General features: G+C 53.6%; 1 protein-coding gene across 1 annotated transcript; it reads right to left on the bottom strand.

Annotated features, from left to right (window-relative positions):
* Nucleotides 1-8526: 8526 nt before the first annotated feature.
* Nucleotides 8527-19806, bottom strand: SLC5A5 (solute carrier family 5 member 5). Its single transcript, XM_054578717.1, has 17 exons — nucleotides 19450-19806; nucleotides 18648-18713; nucleotides 18288-18339; nucleotides 18068-18135; nucleotides 17039-17193; nucleotides 16444-16584; nucleotides 16232-16361; nucleotides 15317-15405; nucleotides 14494-14606; nucleotides 14349-14419; nucleotides 13842-13928; nucleotides 13557-13756; nucleotides 13411-13416; nucleotides 11441-11559; nucleotides 10680-10795; nucleotides 9310-9515; nucleotides 8527-8704 (listed from the first exon to the last, which is right to left on the bottom strand). Exons 1-16 carry the CDS (start codon nucleotides 19804-19806, stop codon nucleotides 9348-9350), a joined length of 1938 nt encoding a protein of 645 aa, XP_054434692.1. The 3' UTR covers nucleotides 8527-8704; nucleotides 9310-9347.
* Nucleotides 19807-20408: the final 602 nt, after the last annotated feature.

Raw genomic sequence — 20408 nt, 5'->3', positions numbered from 1 at the left:
CAATTCTAAACAATAGCTTTGCTGGGTAGAGCAATCTTGGCCGTAAGTCCCTGATTTTGACTATTTCTTACCAAACGCTTCCAGCCTGCAAAGTTTCTTCTGAGAAACAAGCTGACAGTCCATTGCAATTCCCCTGTAGGTAACTTACTTCTTTTATCTTGCTGCTTTTAAGATTCTCTCTTTATCTTTAACCTTTGGCATTTTAATTATGCTGTGCCTTGGAGCGGGTCTCTTTGCATCCATCTTGTTTGGGACTCTCTGTGCTTCCTGGACTTGCATGCCTATTTCCTCCACCAAATTAGGGAAGTTTTCTTTCATTATTTTTTCAAACAGATTTCCAATTTCTTGCTCTTTCCCCTCTCCTTCTGGCACCTCTATGATACAAATGTGGGACCTGTTGAAGTTGTCCCAGGTTCTGCTTATCCTATCCTCATTTTTTAGGATTCTTTTTTCTTCTTGCTGTTCTAATTGGTGGTTGTTGTTGTTTTGTTTTTGCTTCCTTATGTTCCAAATCATTGGTTTGATCCTTGGCTTCATGCGCTACTGTTGTTTCTCTGTAAATTGTTCATTATTTCAGTTAGTGTATCCTTCATTTCTGACTGGATCTTTTTAATGCTGCTGACGTCCTCACTGAGTTCCTTGAGTGTCCTTACAACCAGTGCTTTGAACTCTGCATCTGATAGATGGCTTATCTCCATTTCAGTTAGCTCTTTTTCTGGAGTTTTGATCTTTTCTTTCATTTGGGCCATGTTTCTTTGTTTCCTTGTTTTGGCAGCCCCCGTGTGTGTTTCTATGTGTTAGGTAGAGCTGCTTTGACTGTTTCTTGGTACTGTGGCCTAATGTGGTAGGTGTCCTGTAGGGTCCAGTAGCACAGCCTCCTCTAACACCCAAACTGGGTACTTGAGGTGCACCCTTTGTGTGGGCTGAGTACACCCTCCTCTTGTAGTTGAGCCTTGATTGCTGTTGGCAGATCAGTTGGAGGGATTTACACAGCCCAGTCAGCTACAAGGATTGCCTGTGACCACTGACCACCAACCTCCGCCCTCCATGGAGGATCAGCTGTGCAGGGGCAGGGTGGTGGTGGTCTGACGTGGCCTATAGCTCTCCACTGGGGTTTCCCAGGTGGTGCAGGCCAAGTTAAACCCCCACATATGTTTTGCCCAGAGCCACCCTGCCTGAGTTATAAAGCAATCTGAGATGGCTGCTACTTGTGCTGGGCTTGGAGGGTCCCAGGTGAAGCCAAACTGTGAATCTAAGCTGGCTACTGCTAGTGCCAGGCCTGGGGCTCACTGAGGCCAGCTATTGCTTGTTTGATAGGATTTAGGAAGTTGTGCAGCAGGAGCCAAAACGTCATTCCAATGGAAAAGCAGCTGGGGTGGGCCCATAAATTGGCTCGGGTGGAGTCTTTGGGGACCTCCAAGGCAGGTCAAACAGTGTTAGCCAGGTTGATAGAGTCTCAGATATGGCACCAGCTTGCTGGCTCTGTGGGGGGATGGTTTAGAAAAGAAACAATGGCCCCTGCTCACCTTGATTCTAGATGCTTCAGTTCCTCCCTGTAGGCCACTGGTGCCTTTGCAGCTGCTACCCCAGGGCTGGAGCTCTGAGGGAGTGAGCCTGATTAGGTGAGTCCATGTGTGGGTTCTTTAAGAGGAACTGCCTGGGGCTGTAGAAATTTCTTCCGTCAACTCAATCCCCATTGTTTTTGCAGGCAGAGGTTGTAGGGACTTATCTTCCTGGCACTGGAACCCTGGGCTGGGCAGCCTGGTGTGGGGCTGGGACTCTGCACTCCTGAGATATCCCTCTCGAATTTTATCCGCATGGGTGTGGGACCAGCCTGTTCCACATCTGCACCCCTCCTACCAGTCTGGATAGATGTGGTTTCTTTCATTCCATAGATGTCAGCCTTCCATTCAACTTGATTTCTGGCAGTTCTGAGTGAAGTTTGTTCTATACTTTAGTTGTAATTTTGATGTGGTTGTGTGAAGAGGTGACCTGTGTTTGCCTACGCTGCCCTCTTGACCAGAAGTCCCCTCAACTCCACTTTATAATGAGGTTTCCCTTTATTAATTTTCACACATTTTAACCAGGTTAATCGCACAGTTAAGCAGCATTCAGTACATTCACGCTATCGTACGAACATCCCAATCATCCATCCACAGAACTTTGCATCCTCCAAACCGAAACTCTGTCCCCGTTAAACACTAACTTCCCATCCCCCTCCCTCAGCGTCTGGCACCCACCCTTCTACTTTCGGTCTCGATGCATCTGACTCCCCCAGGGACCTCATATAAGTGAAATCACACAGTATTTGTTCTTTTGTGACTGCTTATTACATTACTATAACGTCCTCAAGCTTCACCAATGGTGTAGCAAGTGTCAAAGTGTCCTTCCTTTTTAAGGCTGAATAATATCCCACCGGATGAATAGACACATTGTTTATCCAGTCATCCGTCAGTGAATACCTGGGCTGCTCCCACCTTTTGGCTATTTTGAATAATGCCACTGTGAAGATAGGCGTGCAAAAATCTCTTCAATATTTGCTTTAAATTCTTTTGGGCATAAATGCAGAAATGCATTGCTGGAGCACATTGTAATTCTATGTTTAATTTTCTGAGGAACTCCTATGCTGTTTTCCATAGTGGCTGAGTGGTTTTTTAAGTTAGAGTATTTATGTATTTATGTATGTATGTATGTATGTATTTATTATTGTTTATTGAGATGAAATTCACTTCACATTACATTAACCAATTAAAGTATACTATCCAGTCACTTAATACATTCACAATGTTGTGCGACCATCACATCTGTGTAGTTCCAAAACATTGCTCACCTCCGAGGGAAACCCCACGCCCATTAGGAATCACCCCTCACTCCCCATTCTCCCGCTCCCAGTCCCTGGTGACCACTAACCCACTTTCTGTCTCTGGATTTCCCTGCTCTGGGCATTTCATATAAATGCAATCACACACTACGTAGCCTTCCCTGTCTGGCTTCTTTCACCAAGCAGGATGTTTTCAAGGTTCGTCCACGCTGTAGTCTGTGTCAGTGCTCCCTTCCTTTCCGTGGTGAAGGCCGGAGAATCTGGGTCCACGGCCCAGGCTCCGAGCAGTGCATGCTCTCCCACGGCAGGACCGCTGGCTCTGAGCCTCAGGCTTGGAGAGGAGCCCTCGCGTCCAGCTGCGTGGCTGTACGTGCACCTCTCCTCTGCCCCAGCTGTGGGCTCTGACCCTGACTAAAGGGCATGGGGCCTCTGCATTTGCCTTGTCTTTTTTTTCCCATTGCCTCGATAGTGTTTGACTTCTTTATTTTTTTTTTAAAGATTTTATTTATTTATATTTTGAGAGTGGGGAAAGGAGGGGGAGAGAGGGAGAGAAACATCGATGTGTGAGAGATACATTTATCAGTTGCTTCTCGCACGCCCCCAACCGGGGACCTGGCTCACAACCCAGACATGTGCTCTGACTGGGAATCGAACCAGTGACCTTTCGGTTCGCATGCCAGCACTCAATCCACTGAGCCACACCAGCCAGGGCTGCATTTGTCTTGTCTTGAGAACAAATATTTGAGCAAGAACTGAATTCAGCAAACACCCTGCACCTTCATACAGATGGCGGCAGCCAGGTGGGCTGGGGTGGGGACCCAATATTAATGTGTGACCAGGTCTCCTGGGGACACAAAGCCACTGTTTGCTTTCTGGGGTGGACCCTTCTCCCCAGTAAATGCAGCCTGTGGGCTCCCTGCAGCCCTTGCACACCTCAAGTGTGTTTTCACTTTGCCCATTAATGACCAACCTGGGTGCCTCTTTCCCTACATCAAACATGGGCCTCCACCAGCAGCCCCACCTGGGCTGGGGACCCCAGAGCCTGCAGCCACCCTGGCGGTGCCTCCCATCAGGGGCAATGCTTTTATAACACTCAGACCATCCACTTCCTCAAACACACGCCCGTTTTCACAGACAGGGAACTGAAGCAAAAGGGACAGAGCTGCCAGGTTTAGCTGGTTAGCAGCAAGGACAGGATCTGAATTCTGCTGCACCAGACTTTAAGTTTAAGTCTTCATCTCACTGGGTGTGGGGATGAGGCGGGAAGGGGGAGAAAGGAGCAGAGTGTCAGAGCTGACTTCATGTAACCAGATTGATTTTATCCTGAGGGCAATAGGGAGCTATGGTGGGGGTGTGAACTGTGGGCGACGGGGGGCTCAAATGTTGGAAATATTTTAGTTTCAGGCGATAGCTAATAAGCTTAGTAATCTATGTATGTAAAAGCTATTATTTCAGGAGTTGAAGCTATAACCCACCTTGACTCCAGAAGACCCGAAGCAGTCCCACCTTTGTGCCTCAGGAGGACTGCAAGCAACCAAGGTGGTGTCTGAGCCGCTGTAGCCCAGGGCGAGACTGTCCACGGCCCAGGACACAGATAAAGGCCACCGCCCGGGGCGCAGCTGAAAGACCGCTGCCCGGGATGAGAAGGCAGCAGTTTTTTTCAATCCAATTAACTTTTCCCTGAATTCCAAACCCCTTACCTACACTTTGCTCTTCTTATAAAAAGAGCCATTTTAAAATGGAATTTAAGATGGTCTGTTGGGGTACAAACCCGTTGTCTTCTCAGATCGCTGGCCACCTGAATAAAGCGCCCATAAAGATTCAATCCGTCTTTGCTTATTGGGTCTGGTAGGTGACGGCTTTTCTGGCTTCAGAGGAGGAGGCTGAATGTTCTATCCCTTGGGAGTGGGGGATGGGGGGTGGAGGTGCAGGGTAGAGGCCAGAGCGCTGGCAGGGAGACAAGAGGGGCTGACGCGGTCCGAAGGAACGGCATTGGGAGACCACGGGGCGCTGAAAGTGGGTGAGAGAGAAGCTCGTCCAGGTGTTTGCTTTCATTCACACCTCCCCGTTCCCTGACACCTTTGAGTCCACACACCCCCAGTATTAGGACAAAAGCCCTCTTTTCAGGTTATCTGTGTCAGAGCTAGCTGGACCCCATAAAGCAAGACTAACCCTAATTGGTTTTTTTAAAAAGATTTTATTTATTTTTAGAGAGAGGGGGAGGGAGGGAGGGAGAAAGAGGGAGGGAAACATTGATGTGCGAGAGGTACATCCATCGTTTGCCTCTTGTTCACCCCCAGCTGGGGACCTGGCCCACAACCCAGGCATATGCCCTGGCCAGGAATTGAACTGGTGACCTTTCAGTTTGCAGGCCTGCACTCAATCCACTGGACCACACCAGCCAGGACCCTAATTGTTTTATGAGCCTTTACGCTCAGAACTAGAAAATTACTTGAAGCGCCCTGAAGGCACAAAAGCTCTGGGAACGTATGAAACAGAACATACCAGACCCCAGCAACTGGACCCTGTACCCAAAGATAACACCAAGATAACATCACGGCAAGCTGCAGCCCATACTAGACCAACTGAAACATCCTGCTCTACAACTACCCCAATCACTTCATAAAAGCACAAAGCCCCGGCCCCTCGGGGCTGGTGCCGGTGCCGGTGCCGGTGCCAGTGCTGGTACTGGTGTTGGCGCGTGTCTCCGCACCCAGCCCTCTCCCTCTCTTGGGAAAATAAAATGAAAACTTTGCTCTCTGCATTTTCTTCTCTTTGTGGATTCTCTCACAGCCCAAGTTGCCAACCACCCTAACCCCCAATACCGTTCATCTCTCCCCCACAACTGTGTTGATGTTTTTCTTGATTTTGTAATACATGGGAACTGTGGGGGGCTGCAGGTTTTCATAACAAGCCTTCCAGAACAATCTGGCTCTTTCAACTTAATACTGTGTGATAAAAAATTAACAAGAAAAGCCACACTTTAAAAAAATCAAAAGATAAATAAGATTTATGATTACTACCTGGGAACCATTTCTATGATTTGCTCTTGATGGCAGGGTGGGGGGGAAGACATTTCTGAGCAATGTGAATAATCTTTTTTTTTTTTAAAGAAAAAGAAAATCTACCTCTCTAGATCTTTTTTCCTGATGTGGGGCCTCCACGCTGCTGGGGCAACCAGGGGTTTGACCTATTCTTTGCAGGATCTATTGCAGGTCAGGATTTGGAGAAAGTAGCGCGGGTGACACAGAGCGCGCGACAACTGGCTGCAGGTTGCGCAGCTTTTCATAGGGATTCTATGCCGGTGGATGGAATGGTGCTGGGTGAGTTGCCTCCTGGGGAGCTACCGGTTTAGGGGAACCTCAGACCCCAGCCCCAATCTGAGACCTGGCTGCAAGGAAGACAGGGGTGCCTGGAGCCAGCAGAGCCTGAAGCTGACAGGAGCTGTGAACCTGGGAAGGAGGCCATTGGGGGCGCACCAGTGGAAACTTACCTGCTTCCTGCCAAGTCCTGTGTTTTCCTCAGTCTGGCTCCTTGACAACTCCCCCACAGTGTAGAAAGAACAAGAATGTGTGGCCTCTGTCTTGGCTTCAGCTGTGGATACCAAGATCAGCAGGGAAGATTGGACAAGTCCATGGCCCTGGGGGGGTGTGTATGTGAGGAGAGCTGTGTGGCTGGCCCCTCCCTCCATTAGGAGCCCGAGTCAACAGGACTGGGGGATGGTGTGCAGAGGACGAGTGGAATAAAAAGATGAGCAGGCTGCCCAGGTGCAGGGTGGGCCTGCAAAGTCGCCTGGGGGAGAAGCAGGTCTGGGCAGTGAGGGGGAGGGGAGCTGCTGAGTTGAAATCACCTGGTTGTGCTCCAACAGAGTTCTGAGCACTGAGCAGACCCTCCCCCACGCCCTGGGGAATCGGCTGGGCTGCAGGGTAAGGACATGCAAAGAAAGGGTCAGGAGCCTGGGCACATGAAAAAATGCTAAATAAAATATCAACAAATTGAGTTCAGCTGTTCTTTAAAGGACACCATACCAGGGGCATGCAGGATTTATTCCAAGGAGGCAGGGAAAGTTTAGTGCCAGAAAGTCTCCTTTATTCAATGAAGAGATCACGGTGAAAAATACCAAATGATTATCTCACTATGCTGGAAAATATCAAATAACATTCAGCAACCACTCCAGATTTTAAGTTCTTAGTAAGTGGGGAATAGGAAGAAATTAGTCTGATCAAAGGTTGTGATTAAAAAGGAACTATCTGCATTGTGTTGGATGGTGAAACAAGAGACGACATGTTCCAGGATGGGGCAGGGATGCCCACAATTATAACTAATATTCAATGCTTAATATTCAAGTGCTATCCAATGCAATAAGATAAGAAAAAGAACGGAGACCAGCCCTGACCAGTGAGGCTCAGTGACTTGGGCATTGTTCCACAAACTGAAAGGTCGCTGGTTTGATTCCAGTCAGGGCACGTGCCTGGGTTGCAGACCAGGTCCCCAGTTGGGGGTGTGCAAGAGGCAACTGATCCATGTTTTTCTCTCTCATTGATATTTCTCTCTCTCTCTCTCTTCCTCTTGCTCTAAAAATCAACGAACGTATCCTCAGGTGAGGATTTAAAAAAAAAAAAAGAATGTCCACTTTTTAAATGTCCATCAATATAGTATTGGAAGTTCCAGCCAAAGCAATTAGGCATAAAGAAGAACTTAATGACACTGAAATCGGATGGTCAAGGTCGGAACAGGCAGGACAGCAGAGATTTCATAACGCTACTCAGAACTGTGTACAATTTAGAACTTAGGAATCATTTATTTCTGTAATTTTCCATATAATGTTTTCAGACCTCAGTTGATCGTGGGTAACTGAAACCTTGGAAAGCGAAACTGTGAATAAGGGGGCACTACTCTATTAGTTTCCTGTTGCTGCCATAGCTTAAAACTAATGAAAACTTATTCTCTCACAGTTCTGGAAGCCATAAGTTCAAAATCAAGGGGCTGGAAGGGCCGTGCTCCCTCTGAGGGCTCTAGGGGAGGAGCCTTCCTTGCCTCTCAGTTTCTGGTGGCCCAGGCCTTCCAAAGTTTGTGGCAGCGTCAACCCAATCTCTTCCTCCATGTCCCCATGACTGTCTCCCTGTGTGCCTATGTCTCTGTGTCTTTCCACCCCTTCTTATGCGAACACAGTCATCACATTCAGGGACCATCCTAATCCAGTATGACATCTTAATTTAACTAAGCACGCTTGCCAAGACCTTGTTTCCACATAAGCTCACATTCTGAGCTTCTAAGCGGACATGAATTTTGGGGGGATTCTATTGAACCCCGTACAGGGGACCCGACTGCCAAGTGAGCAGGGGCCCGTGGGAGCCACAGCAGGTGTGTGGGCAGAGGCAAGTGCAGCCACCTTTCCTGGTCACAGAGACCGCAGGGGCTGGTGACAGGACATCGTGGAGGCTGTCCAGGTGCAAAGGGCAACAGGGAGACAGTGCTTCAGGAGAGAAGCCGCGTGTCTGGGATGTGCCCTGATGTGGGAGTGCTTGCCTCACTCTGATGATTTAAATACTCAGGTTTATTCACTGCAGGCTTGGGCAAGAGACACAGAGATGGGCACTCAGATCTGACTGAGAGATCTGAGACCGGAAGAATTTTTCAGAGAACACAGGACATCGAGCCTCAGAGTCCGTTTATTTGATGCGTGTGGATGAAGTCTCCAGTCAAGGGGCCGGGGTGTGCGCTTGCCCGGCCAGTCGGACCCTGCACACCAGTGATGTGTCCGCAATCCAGCCCAGCGTGAAGTAGCGCCCAGGACTGTCCCTGTCCGCCAGGACTCGCTGGGTGACCTCAGGCAGCCTCGCTGAGCCTTGGTTTCTTCCTCTGCAAAGTGGGGTCACAGTCCTTAAAGGGTAAGATGGGGCAGGCGCCAGGCACAGGAGGAAAGCCGAACGTTATTTCTCCTTCCTCCCATCCTGCTCCCCAGGTCAGAGGCTGTGTAACATCTGTCCTTCAAAAGGGGGACCACGGGGAGGGGGAAGGAGGAAAAACTGGTGTCCAGCTCTCAGTGCGCCTCTGGCTTGTTCTGTAACCTTGGCCAAATCCCTGCCCCTCTCCAGTTCTCAGGTTCCCTGCCTGTGAAATGAGGTGCAGGGGGCTCGGCCCAAGAACCTCCAGAATCCTTGCTAAGGTTCAGACACCTCCCGGAGAGAGCCGCGGCCTTTCTCAGACCCTAAAGTTAGACCTGGAGGTTTCCCATGTTGTCCAGAGGGGACTCCAACATCTTTCTACTGCAGGTGTAGGAAAATCCAGTCTCATTCTGAGGGAGCCGGCAGGGGTGCAGCATCTGACACTAGCAGATGGTTGGCAGAGGGGGCTGGGTAAAGTGACCTCCCTGAGGTGGGGCTTTGCCTCTTCCCACGGGATGCGGGGGGGGCCTGCAGCCCTGATGACACTGTCCCACCCACCGGAGCCCAAGGTCCTTATCCCCTGGCCTGGGATTGGCACACCCTGAGGTTCCATTCCTGGCGGTCAGTCCCGGGCTGGCTCAGAGGTCTGTCTCCCGAAGGTCACGGCCACCCTCATGTCCACTGCCGGGGGTCCTGAAGCCAGAGCAGGCTCCGTTCACCTCCTCCTGCCCCAGGAAGAGCAGATGGTCCTCACTGGTGGGCAGGAAGTCAGGAGGCCTCTTGGCGTTGGTGGGTCCCTCGGCCCCCTGAAGGGAGAAAAGAAAGATCTCTCAGAGACCCCATCTCTGTGCCAGCTCATCTCCCAGACGGAGCCACCGAGGGCCTGGGAGGACGGCACCTGGGTCCCCTCTGCCTCTAAAATCTCCATCCACTTCTCTTCCCCGTGCCTGTGCTTTAAAATAGTTCAGCCAAATCCATTCCTTCCCCAGTGCCCACCTTGTCACACCTGCTGTGCCCTCCGCAGAGACTGCCTTTCCTCCCTGGCCCCTCTTCTCATTCCGGGCTCTATCAGTGTCTCCTCTTCCAGGAGGCCACCCCATCCCAGGAGGCTGTTTTGCTGTCTTCCTAACACTCATCTGCCACCAAGATCCTACTTATTATTCAGTTTAGCTTTTATCTGCTCCTGCTAGAAAGTGGGCTCGGACCCCAGCCCAGAGCAGGCTAGGTACACAGCAAGTGCTTAATAAATGAGGAAATGAACTAGGGAATCCAAACCAGGGGCAGGCCTGACCCAGACCCCTCAGGGAAAGTGTTTACCAAACTCGAGGCATCCATATAGCCACCATGAGGCTTTGAACGAGGTCAGCCTGCCCCATCACGGTTCTTACGTAGGATTATTTCTATATTGATTCACTTAGAATTAAGTGATTTTAGCTCTGGCTGGTATGGCTCGGTGGATTGAGTGCTGGCCTGTGAACCAAAGGGTTGGTTCGATTCCCAGTCAGGGCACATGCCTGAGTTGCGGGGCAGGTCCCCACTGGGGGGTATGTGAGAGGCAACCGCACACTGATGTTTCCCTCTCTTTCTCCTTTCCTTCCCCTCTCTCTAAAAATAGATAAGTGAAATCTTAAAAAAAAAAAAAAAGAGTTAAGGGACTTTATTCTCAGGAGAGACTTTATATCAATATCCTAAAGGCAAGCCAGTTTCGCCTGCCATAGATTTGTAGTCAGTGTAAAAACAGATACAATGAAAATGAAAATTATGAACTTCAGCTTAGCCTTTGCTACAAGGGATAACAGGAAGTGTTGAAGGTGCATCAGCTCTGTACTGAGTCTTCCCACTGGAGGTAACAAGAGGCTGAGAAGGACAGTGACTCACCATGTCATTCCCCTGAGTTAGGCCATGCCCAGAGCACCCAAGCTACTTCGCTGCCCCTCCCCCCACTCTGGGAGCCCAGCCCTGAGACAGACCTTCACCAAGTTGTCATCCAGGGTGGGCACTTCTTCCTTGGGAGCCACGGATGCCGTCTGCCATGTGAGGTCCCACCACAGCAGACCAGGACGCAGCGCGCTGTGCTCGGTTGGGCCTGGCGTCGGAGAGACTGGGGTCATTTAGTGAGGGGGTGGCGGGGACTGGGAAGGGAAGGGAGAGCTCTGATGGGCTCCCATCCCAGATCTGATGGTGACCCACTGGGGGACCCTGGCAAGCCCCTGCCACTCTCTGGGCTTCCGTTTTCTCATCTATACATCAGTGGAAGGCCAGGAGGGTCCAGTGTGGGACTCTGTGCTGGGCTCAGTGAGGGCCTGGTAAATGTAAAGCGCATATTCAGAAAGCAGGGACAGGCACTGTTATTACTACTGATTTCTCTTGATGTCTTTCCACTTCTCGATGGGGTTCCGAATTCCCTGAGGGGTGCACCATGGCCAAGGTCCTGATGAGGAGCTATTTCAGCACCAGGGACAGCATCTCACAGCCCCGCGGAACCTTCTCTAGCAAGGACTTCGTCTTTGGGGGAGGGGGGAGGCTGTCCCAGCTATGCCTTAGCAAAATAGGACAAGCCCTGCAAGGTGCGGGGTTGTCCTGCGGTGACACAGCATAAAGCGTGCAGGTGTGTCCAGTACACAGTGGCTGCTTGGCCACTGGGAGCACCCTTCCTCTTCTTCCTCCCCAGTGGGTCCTGGAGGCAGAGGGGAGGGCAGGGTGACCTTGAGGAAGCCACAGCCCTGCTTACCTGTCAGGTAGCTGACAAGGGCTCCACACAGCACAGTGCTCAGTGTGCCGATGGCACCATAGTAAAGATAGGAAATAGCGTAGACGCTGTCAGCCAAGGCGGGTCGGCCAGGGTCCATGCTAGGGGGTGGGAGAAGTAAGCATGAGTCTAAAAGTGTTCCTGTCTTTTCATCTTTACTGCCACGGCGTGGCCCAATCCTCCATCCTTGGTCGCTCAGATGTGTGCAACGGCACCCCTCTGTCTGCCCTGCCACCCCGCCCCGGGCCCAGGCGTCCTCCGCACACAGCCAGAGGAAGTGTTGCTACGATGTCACTCAGGTCAGCCCCTGCCTCTGCTCATTACCCTCCATGGCTCCCTACTGCCCTCAGCACAAAGCCAAGTTAAATTCTTAGAAGAAAATATAGGTGTGAATAGGACTTTGGATTTGCCAATTAGTACTTGGCTCTAATACCAAAAGTGTAAGCAACCAAAGAAAATATAGAGAAATTGGGCTTCAGCAAAATTAAAAATTCTTGTGCTTCAAAGGTGACTATCAAGACAGTGACTAGACAACCCACAGAATGGAGACAGAAGGAGACTTTATTTTGGGTGGTGAGCACCTGATGCAGTATGCAAGTCATGTGTTATTGAGCCATGCACTTGAATCCTGTATAGTTTTATTAACTAATGTCTCCAATAAATTCAATTAAAAACCCTAATATTAACACTCACACGAAGACAACCCACAGAATGGGGGAAAATATTTGCAAATCATACACCTGACAAGAATCTAGTATCCAGAATATTTTAAAGATATAAAGAGTATATAAATTACAACTCAACAATAAAAAGACCCAATTTTAAAATGGGCAAAGGATTTAAATAGGCATTTCTCCAAAGAAGATATATATATGGACAAAAAGCACATGAAAAGACGTTCAACATCACTTATCATTAGAGAAATGCAAATCAAAACCCAACCACAAAGAGCCTCAGCTGGTGTGGCTCAGTCGATTGAGCGCCTGCCTGTGAATCAAAGGGTCACTGGTTCAGTTCCCAGTCAGGGCACATGCCTGGGATGTGGGCCAGGTCCCCAGTAGGGGGTGCGCAAGAGACAACCACACACTGGTGTTTCTCTCCCTCTCCTTCTCTCTCCTTTCCCCTCGCCCTAAAAATTAATAAATAAATAAAATAGTTTTAAAACACCGACCCAACTATAGTGAGATACCATCACACATCTACAGGATGGCTAGAATTTTTTTTAAAGGAAAATGACAAGTGCTAGCGAGGATGTGGAGAAACTGGAACTCTCATACACTGCTTGTGGGAATGAAAAGAGTGCAGCAGCTGAGGAAGACAGTCTGGTGGCTCCTCAAAAAGTTAAACATAGAATTGCCATGTGACCCAGTAATTCCACTCCTAGATATAGACCAGGAGAAATAAAAACATGTGTCCACACCAAAGCTTGCACATAAATGTTTATAGCAGCACTATTCACAATCACCAAAAAGTAGAAACAACCCAAATGTCCATCAGCTAATGAATGGACAAACAAAATGTGGTCAGTGTACACAAGGAAACATTGCTCAGCCACAAAGAGGAATGAAACACTCCCTACAACGTGGATGAGCCTCAAAAACATCATGCTGAGTGAGAGAAGCCAAAGAGAGAAGGCCACCTATTGTCTGATTCCACTTCTATGAAATGTCCAGAACAAGCAAATCCATAGTGACAAGGACTGGATTAGTGGTCATCAAAGGATGGGGGAGGGGAATAGGGAGTGATGGCCGATGGGGACAGGCCTTCTTCTCCAACTGATGAAAAGTGTCGTGAGACAATGGCGATGACTGTATAACCATGCTAATATGCTAAAACCCACTTTTAAATGACTAGCTTTACGGTCTGGAAAATCTGTCACAATAAAGAAAAAACCAGGCCACATTCCTCTGGCTGGACCTCATCGCCGACCCTTTCTCCTCCGCGGAACCCACCCTGATCTCACCGCGGCCAGGGCACCCACTTGAACCTGGCAGGGAACACCCTGCCCTCACCTAGTCCCGAGAGCCCCGTCCCTCCTTCTCACTTGGGAGTCGGTGTAGGGGTCCCTTCCTGACACACCCTGTCCTGCCCCGCTCACCTGGGGGCCCCAGCAGAGGCGTTAGCGGCGAGGAGCGGGCCCAGGAGGCCCGTGGCGGAGGCGTTGGCTGAGGGCCCCGCACAGCCGGCCGCTGAGGACGGCAGGACCCCCATGGACTTCGCTGGGGGCGGGTACAGAGTGGCGCCCACCGCTATCCACAGTGACAAGGCCAAGCCAGCTAACAGCCCTGCGAGGACGCCCTGAGGGTGGAGCCGGAGTCAGCTGACCCAGGAGCCCGGCCCGCCCCCGCCCCTCTGCCTCCACCCCGCTCACCGCTCAGCTCACCGGTGTGTTGCAGGCGGGGAGGAACATCCCCAGAGTGAAGGCTCCGAGGAGGGGGCCGCTGAAGGTGCTCATGACAGTGAAGGAGCCCTGGGGAGGGGGTGGGCGTGTGGCTGAGGGCAGAGCCGTCTGCTTCCGCAGGCCTCAGTTTACCCACTGGGAAAGCAAGGCCTGAGGCATCCCACTGCATCCTAAGACGCCTTTGTGCCTCAGTTTCCTTAAGGGGAAGGGAGTGCCCTGTTTCTGTCTCTCTCCCTCGGTCGGGGGCAAAGATGCCCATCCTCTCTCCTAACTGATGCGATCCCACATCCAGGAGTCTCTTCTTGTCCCTGGGCCACGACCCCCCCCCCCCCCCCTGCCCCCTCCCCTCCCCTCTGCCAAGGTGGCTGCAGGAGCTACCCAGCCCCTGGTGGCAGACGGAACCCAGAGCGCATGACCCTCCCTGGCCTCAGTGCGAGGCGGAAGATGGCCCAGCCCTCGGGGACAGAGCACGGCCGGCGAGGGGCTCACCTGGAGGACTCCGTCCCCGACCAGTGAGGCCAGAGCCGCAACGGTCAGACAGGTCGAGCCGTATAGGAGCGCTGTGGCAACGGGGTGGCACTGTCAGTGAGGTGGGGCCGCCCTGGCCCGCCCCCGCCGGGTCCCCTCAACTCACAGAGCCCCTTGGAGATGGTCATGAGTCTCCGGGGCGCCAGGTGGGGCAGCCGCGGTTTGATGATGTCCTCCACAGTGACCGCAGCCATGGCGTTGATGCTGGTGGATGCCGTGCTGGGGGCACAAGGAGGGGGTTCTGTGTGGTCAGGCTACACCATCTCTGGGGCCCACCTGCCAGGGAGGCCCCCAGCTGCCCACACCATCTGACCTGCAAGGACCCCACCTAGCCCCAGGGCAGAGACTCCCCCACGAGTGGCGGAGGTGTGCCCCCTACCCCTACTCCACAGACTTGAGGCCCCCCGGCCATGGGAGCAGGGATACCCGCAACGAGGTACATGAATGACACAAGTTCTTGTTATAGAGCAATAATGAGGTGCAGAGAACTGCCCCATGGGACCCTGGGCACAGCAGGAGCAGGCCTGCGGCAAGAAGTCATGGAAGGTTTGAAGCCACCAGAATGTGAGGCCCATGGGGGCAGGAGTGAGGGTCCGCTTTTGCATGGCTGTGCCCTAGAACAACCCATCTGAGACATAGTAGGTGCTCAATAAATACTCATTTGGGGAAGAAGGACCGAGAGAAGGAAGAAAAAGTGGGGCGCTAGATGGGGAGGCCCGGTGCGAGGACGGCGAAGGCCCCACAACAGGGCCCTTGTGCGCGGGCTGTGCCCTCTGCCAGGACCCCCCGAGCAGCCTGCTGGGAACCGAGCAGGAACTGTAAAGGGTAGGCATGGCTAGAGAATTCTATCTGGAAGGGGGGTGACCGACAGGGACAACAAGACCCTGAGGGGCTGGGACGAGGCTGGGTAGGCAAGCGGGGCCACTCACCTGAGGGTGCCACTGTAGGCACAGGCTAGGAAGAGCCCAGGGACTCCCGGCAGATCTTCGAAGATGTCCAGCACGAGCAGGGGCATGTACTGCGGGGAGCAGGGGGAGCCTCCAGGACAGGAACCCCGGAGGCTGGGGCTTCCGTTGTCCTCCCGCCGCGCGTCCCCAGTGCCCAGTGCAGACTGGCACACAGCGGGCACTTAGTGTGTGCACCTGTGATTGTCACCGAGCCCCACCATGCGCAGAGCCCGGAGACCCCGGAGACCCCGGAGACCCCGGAGAGGCAGGGTCCTGTGTCATCTCCACTTTGCCGACGAGGACGGTGAGGCTGAGCGGGGCAGCCCTGCCTGGGGCTGCAGTCGGGCATCGGGATTCCAGCCCCAGGGGAGGGCAGCCGATGCTGTAACCTGGCAGCCTCTGCCCACCTGAGCCCCGCAGCTAGCGCTCCAGCTGGGGGGTGACTGGGCCTGGGTCCTGGCCCTGGCGCTGCCCTTGACTTGCCCACAGACCTTTGGCAGTTGCCTCCTACCCTCAAATGAACTGCTTGTGAAGGGAACAGCATGAGGCATAGAGTCAGTGCTTGGGATATGGGAGCTGGTCATTACTATTAACACCGTCACTTTGCGCTGGACCACAATCCCGTCTCCTTGATCCTCAGCAGGGAGTCTACAACTCTAGATCTGCATGTGCCGCTCTCCTGCTCACACCCACCATGGCTCCCCATTGCCTCTCAGCCTCATCTTCCCCACTCCTCCCAGACCCTCCTCGGAACCAAGCTCTCTCCTGCCTCTGGACCTTTGCACAGGCTGCTCTCTCTGCTAGGAAAGCCTTTCCACCTTCACCTCCAGAGACTCATCCGCAGTTTCTGAGTGGGGACGGGGGCAGGAGAGGCCTAGGAGCCAGGACCGAACTTACCTGGTCTGGGGCGGAAATACGCCCTGAGAGGAGGGGGTCGCAGTCCATATAGAGTGTGAACATGACGATGCCACAGCTGACAGCACTGAACACAATCAGGAACAGGCCCACCTGGTTGATGAGTAGGGCCCTGTGGGGAGGTGTGGCCTCAGGCTGGGATGGGTGGCAGCCCATCCTGGGGGTTCCCACCCTGCCCCCCCCCAAGCACTCACAGTTTGGCCTGCTTCTCTGTGCGGCAGGCCACGTAGCGCTGCACCTGTGCTTGGTTCACGCCGTACATTGACAGCCACATCCATGTGCTGCCCACCCCCAAAGTCCAGAACGTGTAGCGAGTCCGTGGGTCTGGGTCGAAGCTGGATGACGGCCGGGCAAGTCAGCCATGTGGAGAGGCCACGCTGACTTCACACTCCCAAGGGCCCCAGAGGGTGTTCCCCTTAAGGGCCTTAAGGGGATATTTGCTATGGGTTTTGAAGTGTGAGTACTTTGCCAGATTGAAAACTTACGAATTTGTTTATCGAGTCATCCCTAATGCATTCTAAAACCATTCTTTCTGGCCCAGCTGGGACCTCAGAGAGTCTTCAGTTCCCAGCATGGGCTGGGGGATGGGGTAGGGCAGGGGTCTGAGCCAGATGGAGGGATGGGAGGTAGGCGAGTACAGAGAGTGGGAGCCAGGGTACTTATCTGTGGGGAGTCTTGGAAGGGGATCAGGGAAGGCTTCTTGGAGTGGGAGGCATTGGCTGTCTTCCCCCAGGGTAGAGGGATGCTAGCTCCCCCATCTTGCACTATCCCTTCTCCATTTTCACTCACTCTATCAGGTTGATCCGGGAGTGGTTCTGGGCAAGCTCGAGCACCTGCCTGGGCCCGCCCACAAGCATGGTCCCATGGGCCAGCACAGCCCAGAAACCAGCCAGCATCACTATGACCTGGAACATGTCAGTCCAGATCACAGCCTTCATGCCACCCTGCAGGATGTGACAAAGAGGAAGAGAGGGGGTCAGACAGGGACCTGTCTGGGGCCTTCAGGACAGGACGGGACAGAGGGGGGGAAAGAGGGGTCAGATGGGAAACCTGGCTGGGGCCAATCTGGCCTGGCCTCCAGCAGTAGCTGGGATCGATGCCCCTCTCTGCCTCAAGTTTCCTTACCTGTAAAATGAGGTTAATAGCAGCATTCTCCTTATGGTGATGTTGTGAGAATTAAATTAGTTAATGTGAGAAAATATTTGGAATGGAAACATATAAGCGTTCAGTGAGTGAGTGAGTGAGTGGTGGCTGCTACTATTATTACTACCATTATTATTAGTTGTTGGTTTTACCCTTCCAGCCTTCATGGTTTCGCCTTCCCATGGTAGCCCCTGGATTTTCTTTTGGAGAAGCCTTCTCCCCTTGCAGGATGTTTGGGTGAGGCCAACCCCGCACCCAGCTCTAGGAATAGCCAATTAGAGTATCCCAACCCCCCAAACTTCTGCTCATCCTGCATGCAAGACCAGAGCCAGCCAAAGAGAGCCCTCCTGGACTTTTGCTAGCCCATCCGGAAACAGGAACTCACTTTCTGCCCAAAGGGGTGGACACACGGAGCTGAAAGAACGCCTAGAGATGGGAGAGGTACACAGAGGACACTGTTGTAGCCACTGGATCCTGCCAGGCCTGAAGCTACCTTATCCCTAGACTCTAACCAATAAGCCTTTCAAATAACCTTTCATTATAAAAATGATGAAAGGGGCCCAGCTGGGACTGGGCTTCTTCAGGAGGAAGGAAAGGTAGGGAGTGGACAGCCAGACCAGGGTCTCCCCCACCCAACAGGCCTGGAGCCCCCATGTTGGGTTGGGGGTCACTCACCACAGTGGTGTAGAAGGTACAGATGGCTCCAGTGGACAGGAGTGATGCCCAGATGTCCAACCCGGTCACTGTGCAAAGAGATTCCCCCACATCAGCTGCCCAGTGGGGTACAAACTTGGCCTGCAGTGTCTTGGGCTCGTCTGTCCTGCCCCCTCCTCTGGTGCAGCCTGTAAGCCTTTGCCCCTCCCAGACACTCTCCCCTGGTCTCCCAGAGTCAAACCTTGGTTCAGGATGAGTGAAGGGGCGTAGATCACAATGCCCGTGTACAGCACCTACGGGCAGGAGGGGGAGGCAGGGTAGTGGTGCTAGTGGCTGGGCAAGGACGGAGTCCAGAGATAGGGGAGGGAGGGTGTTTGGGGCAGGAGAGCCAGGGGGTGGGTGAGGCCCTGCAGATGGGGGTGCGGTCAGGTCCAGTGACTCGCGGGGTTGGTGGGGGGCTGGCAGGCCAAACCTGCAGACCTGGCCGTGGTGGGCAGGGCCTTGCAGGATGGGGGCAGGACCTACAGGGCGGGGTCCTGAGGGATGCTGGAGGGTTGTGGCTGGGGCAGATGAAGGAGTGGGCAGGGTCCAGGCCACTCACTGTGGCCACCAGGTACTGCAGGGTCCCACAGAGCCGCACAGCGCGGCTGAAACGCAGCTCCAGGTACTGCAAGGAAGAGCCAAGGCAGATCCTACCCAGGGGCTCAAGACCTCTGGGTTCCTTCACCCTCTCTCTTGGCCTCTGCCCTCCCCTCCAGAGGCCAACTTTGCTCTCTTGCCTGTGGGAGCCCCTAAGTGTACATACTCCGACACATGTGCACATGTACCACGCTGTGCCTGTGCTCAGGGCCTGTGCCCAAGAGGACTGAGCCATCAAGTGTGCCCACGTCCCCTCTTTCTCATGTCTGATGGGTCTGTAATCAACTGCTTATAGTCATGATTTTAATCCAGAGATGGATTTAATCACTTTATCGGCGCCCTGAAGGAAGTTCCTGTAATTAGCAGGGTTGGACGTTTGGGAATCCTTAGCAGAGGTCTGCCCCTTGCGGAAGGCGGGAGAAAGAAGGGAAGTCGAGACTGGAATCTCAAGCCTGCAGTCTCCTGGCAGGTGTGTGCCTGTCCGCCCTTGAGTGGAGACCTGGCTGAAGATGGCCCCACCCCCTGAGGGCTTTCACAGGAAGAGAACCAGGACACCTGCTCCTCTTCCTCCTTCCTGCCCCTCGGCCCACGACCTGGGACTTTTCCCAAGAACCCTGCTCACCTATATTCCTTAGGGGGGAGGGGCACAGAAAAACTACGGAGCCTGTGTCCCCCTACAGAGCAGTTCAAAGCCCCAGGGCTTCTGCCACAGGGGCCCTGCATTCCTAGCCAGGCCAGTCTGGCTTCCAGCCTCTCTCTGGTACCTGGTAGGTGCTGGTGAGGCCCAAGCGGTAGAAGACTGGCAGGTAGAAGGTGGCAGTCAGCAAAGAGTTGAGCACCTGGCCCAGGCACATCCAGAGGAACTTGAGGCCGTAGCGGTAGGCCTCGGCGGGGACGCCCAGCACCTGCACGGCTGACATGAAGCTGGCGGCTAGCGAAGCGCCAACGGGCAGCGCTGCCAGGCGCCGACCCCCTGTGAAGAAGTCTTCAGCGCTGCGCTGCCCGCCCCGCGCCAGTCCCACCCACAGCCCGATGCCCGTGGACACGAGGAGCATGAGCGCGAAGACCCCATAGTCCCAGGCTCCGAACGTGGCCCGCGCCCCAGACCCGACAGCGGTCATGACCTGCAGGAGCAGGGGCCTCGCGCGACCCTCCCCCGCCCCGCCCGCGAGCCCGGGCCGGGGAGGTTGTTGGCAGCGGCTCCGGCAAGGACTTCGCGAAGGTGGCGGGATGCTCTGCCTCCGCAGCGAGGCGCACGCCTGTTCCCTTCGGTTCCCGGTGGCCCTCGGAGTGGTCTTCTTCCCGCCACCCCCGTCTGTCCTCTCGATCTACTTGGTTGCCTCCGCTGCCTGTCCGTCCACCTCGCTCTCCGCTGTGTCCAGCTGACCTGTGAAGTAGTGTGTCCGCCACCCAGGCTCTGACCCTCTCCCTGGGAGCTGCGCTCAGCGCGCTGCTCAGCGCCGACGACGACGAGGGACTACGGAAGGTCTCGGTGGGGCGTTGAGGGGCAACCCCCGGTGGCGCGGTGGTGGCAGTGGTGGCGGCTGGCTGCGGATTTATTTGGCTCCCGCCTGGGTCAGTGAAACTCCGCCCCCAGACCTGTACGCACCCTTTCATCCCTGGACAGGGTAGGTCGCTTGAGTGGCGGCGGGGGGTGGAGACGCCAGGCTGCCTGTGGCTCCCTTCGCAGACTACAGGACGTGAACGCCTCCCGTTGGCTGGT

This window comes from Pteronotus mesoamericanus, unplaced genomic scaffold (assembly GCF_021234165.1).
Source record: "Pteronotus mesoamericanus isolate MK-2021 breed Mesoamerican mustached bat unplaced genomic scaffold, CSHL_Meso_final contig_502, whole genome shotgun sequence".
In the NCBI taxonomy this organism is placed as follows: domain Eukaryota; kingdom Metazoa; phylum Chordata; class Mammalia; order Chiroptera; family Mormoopidae; genus Pteronotus; species Pteronotus mesoamericanus.
Note: the sequence above shows the minus strand (reverse complement) of the source record. Positions and strands in the feature narration are given on the sequence as shown.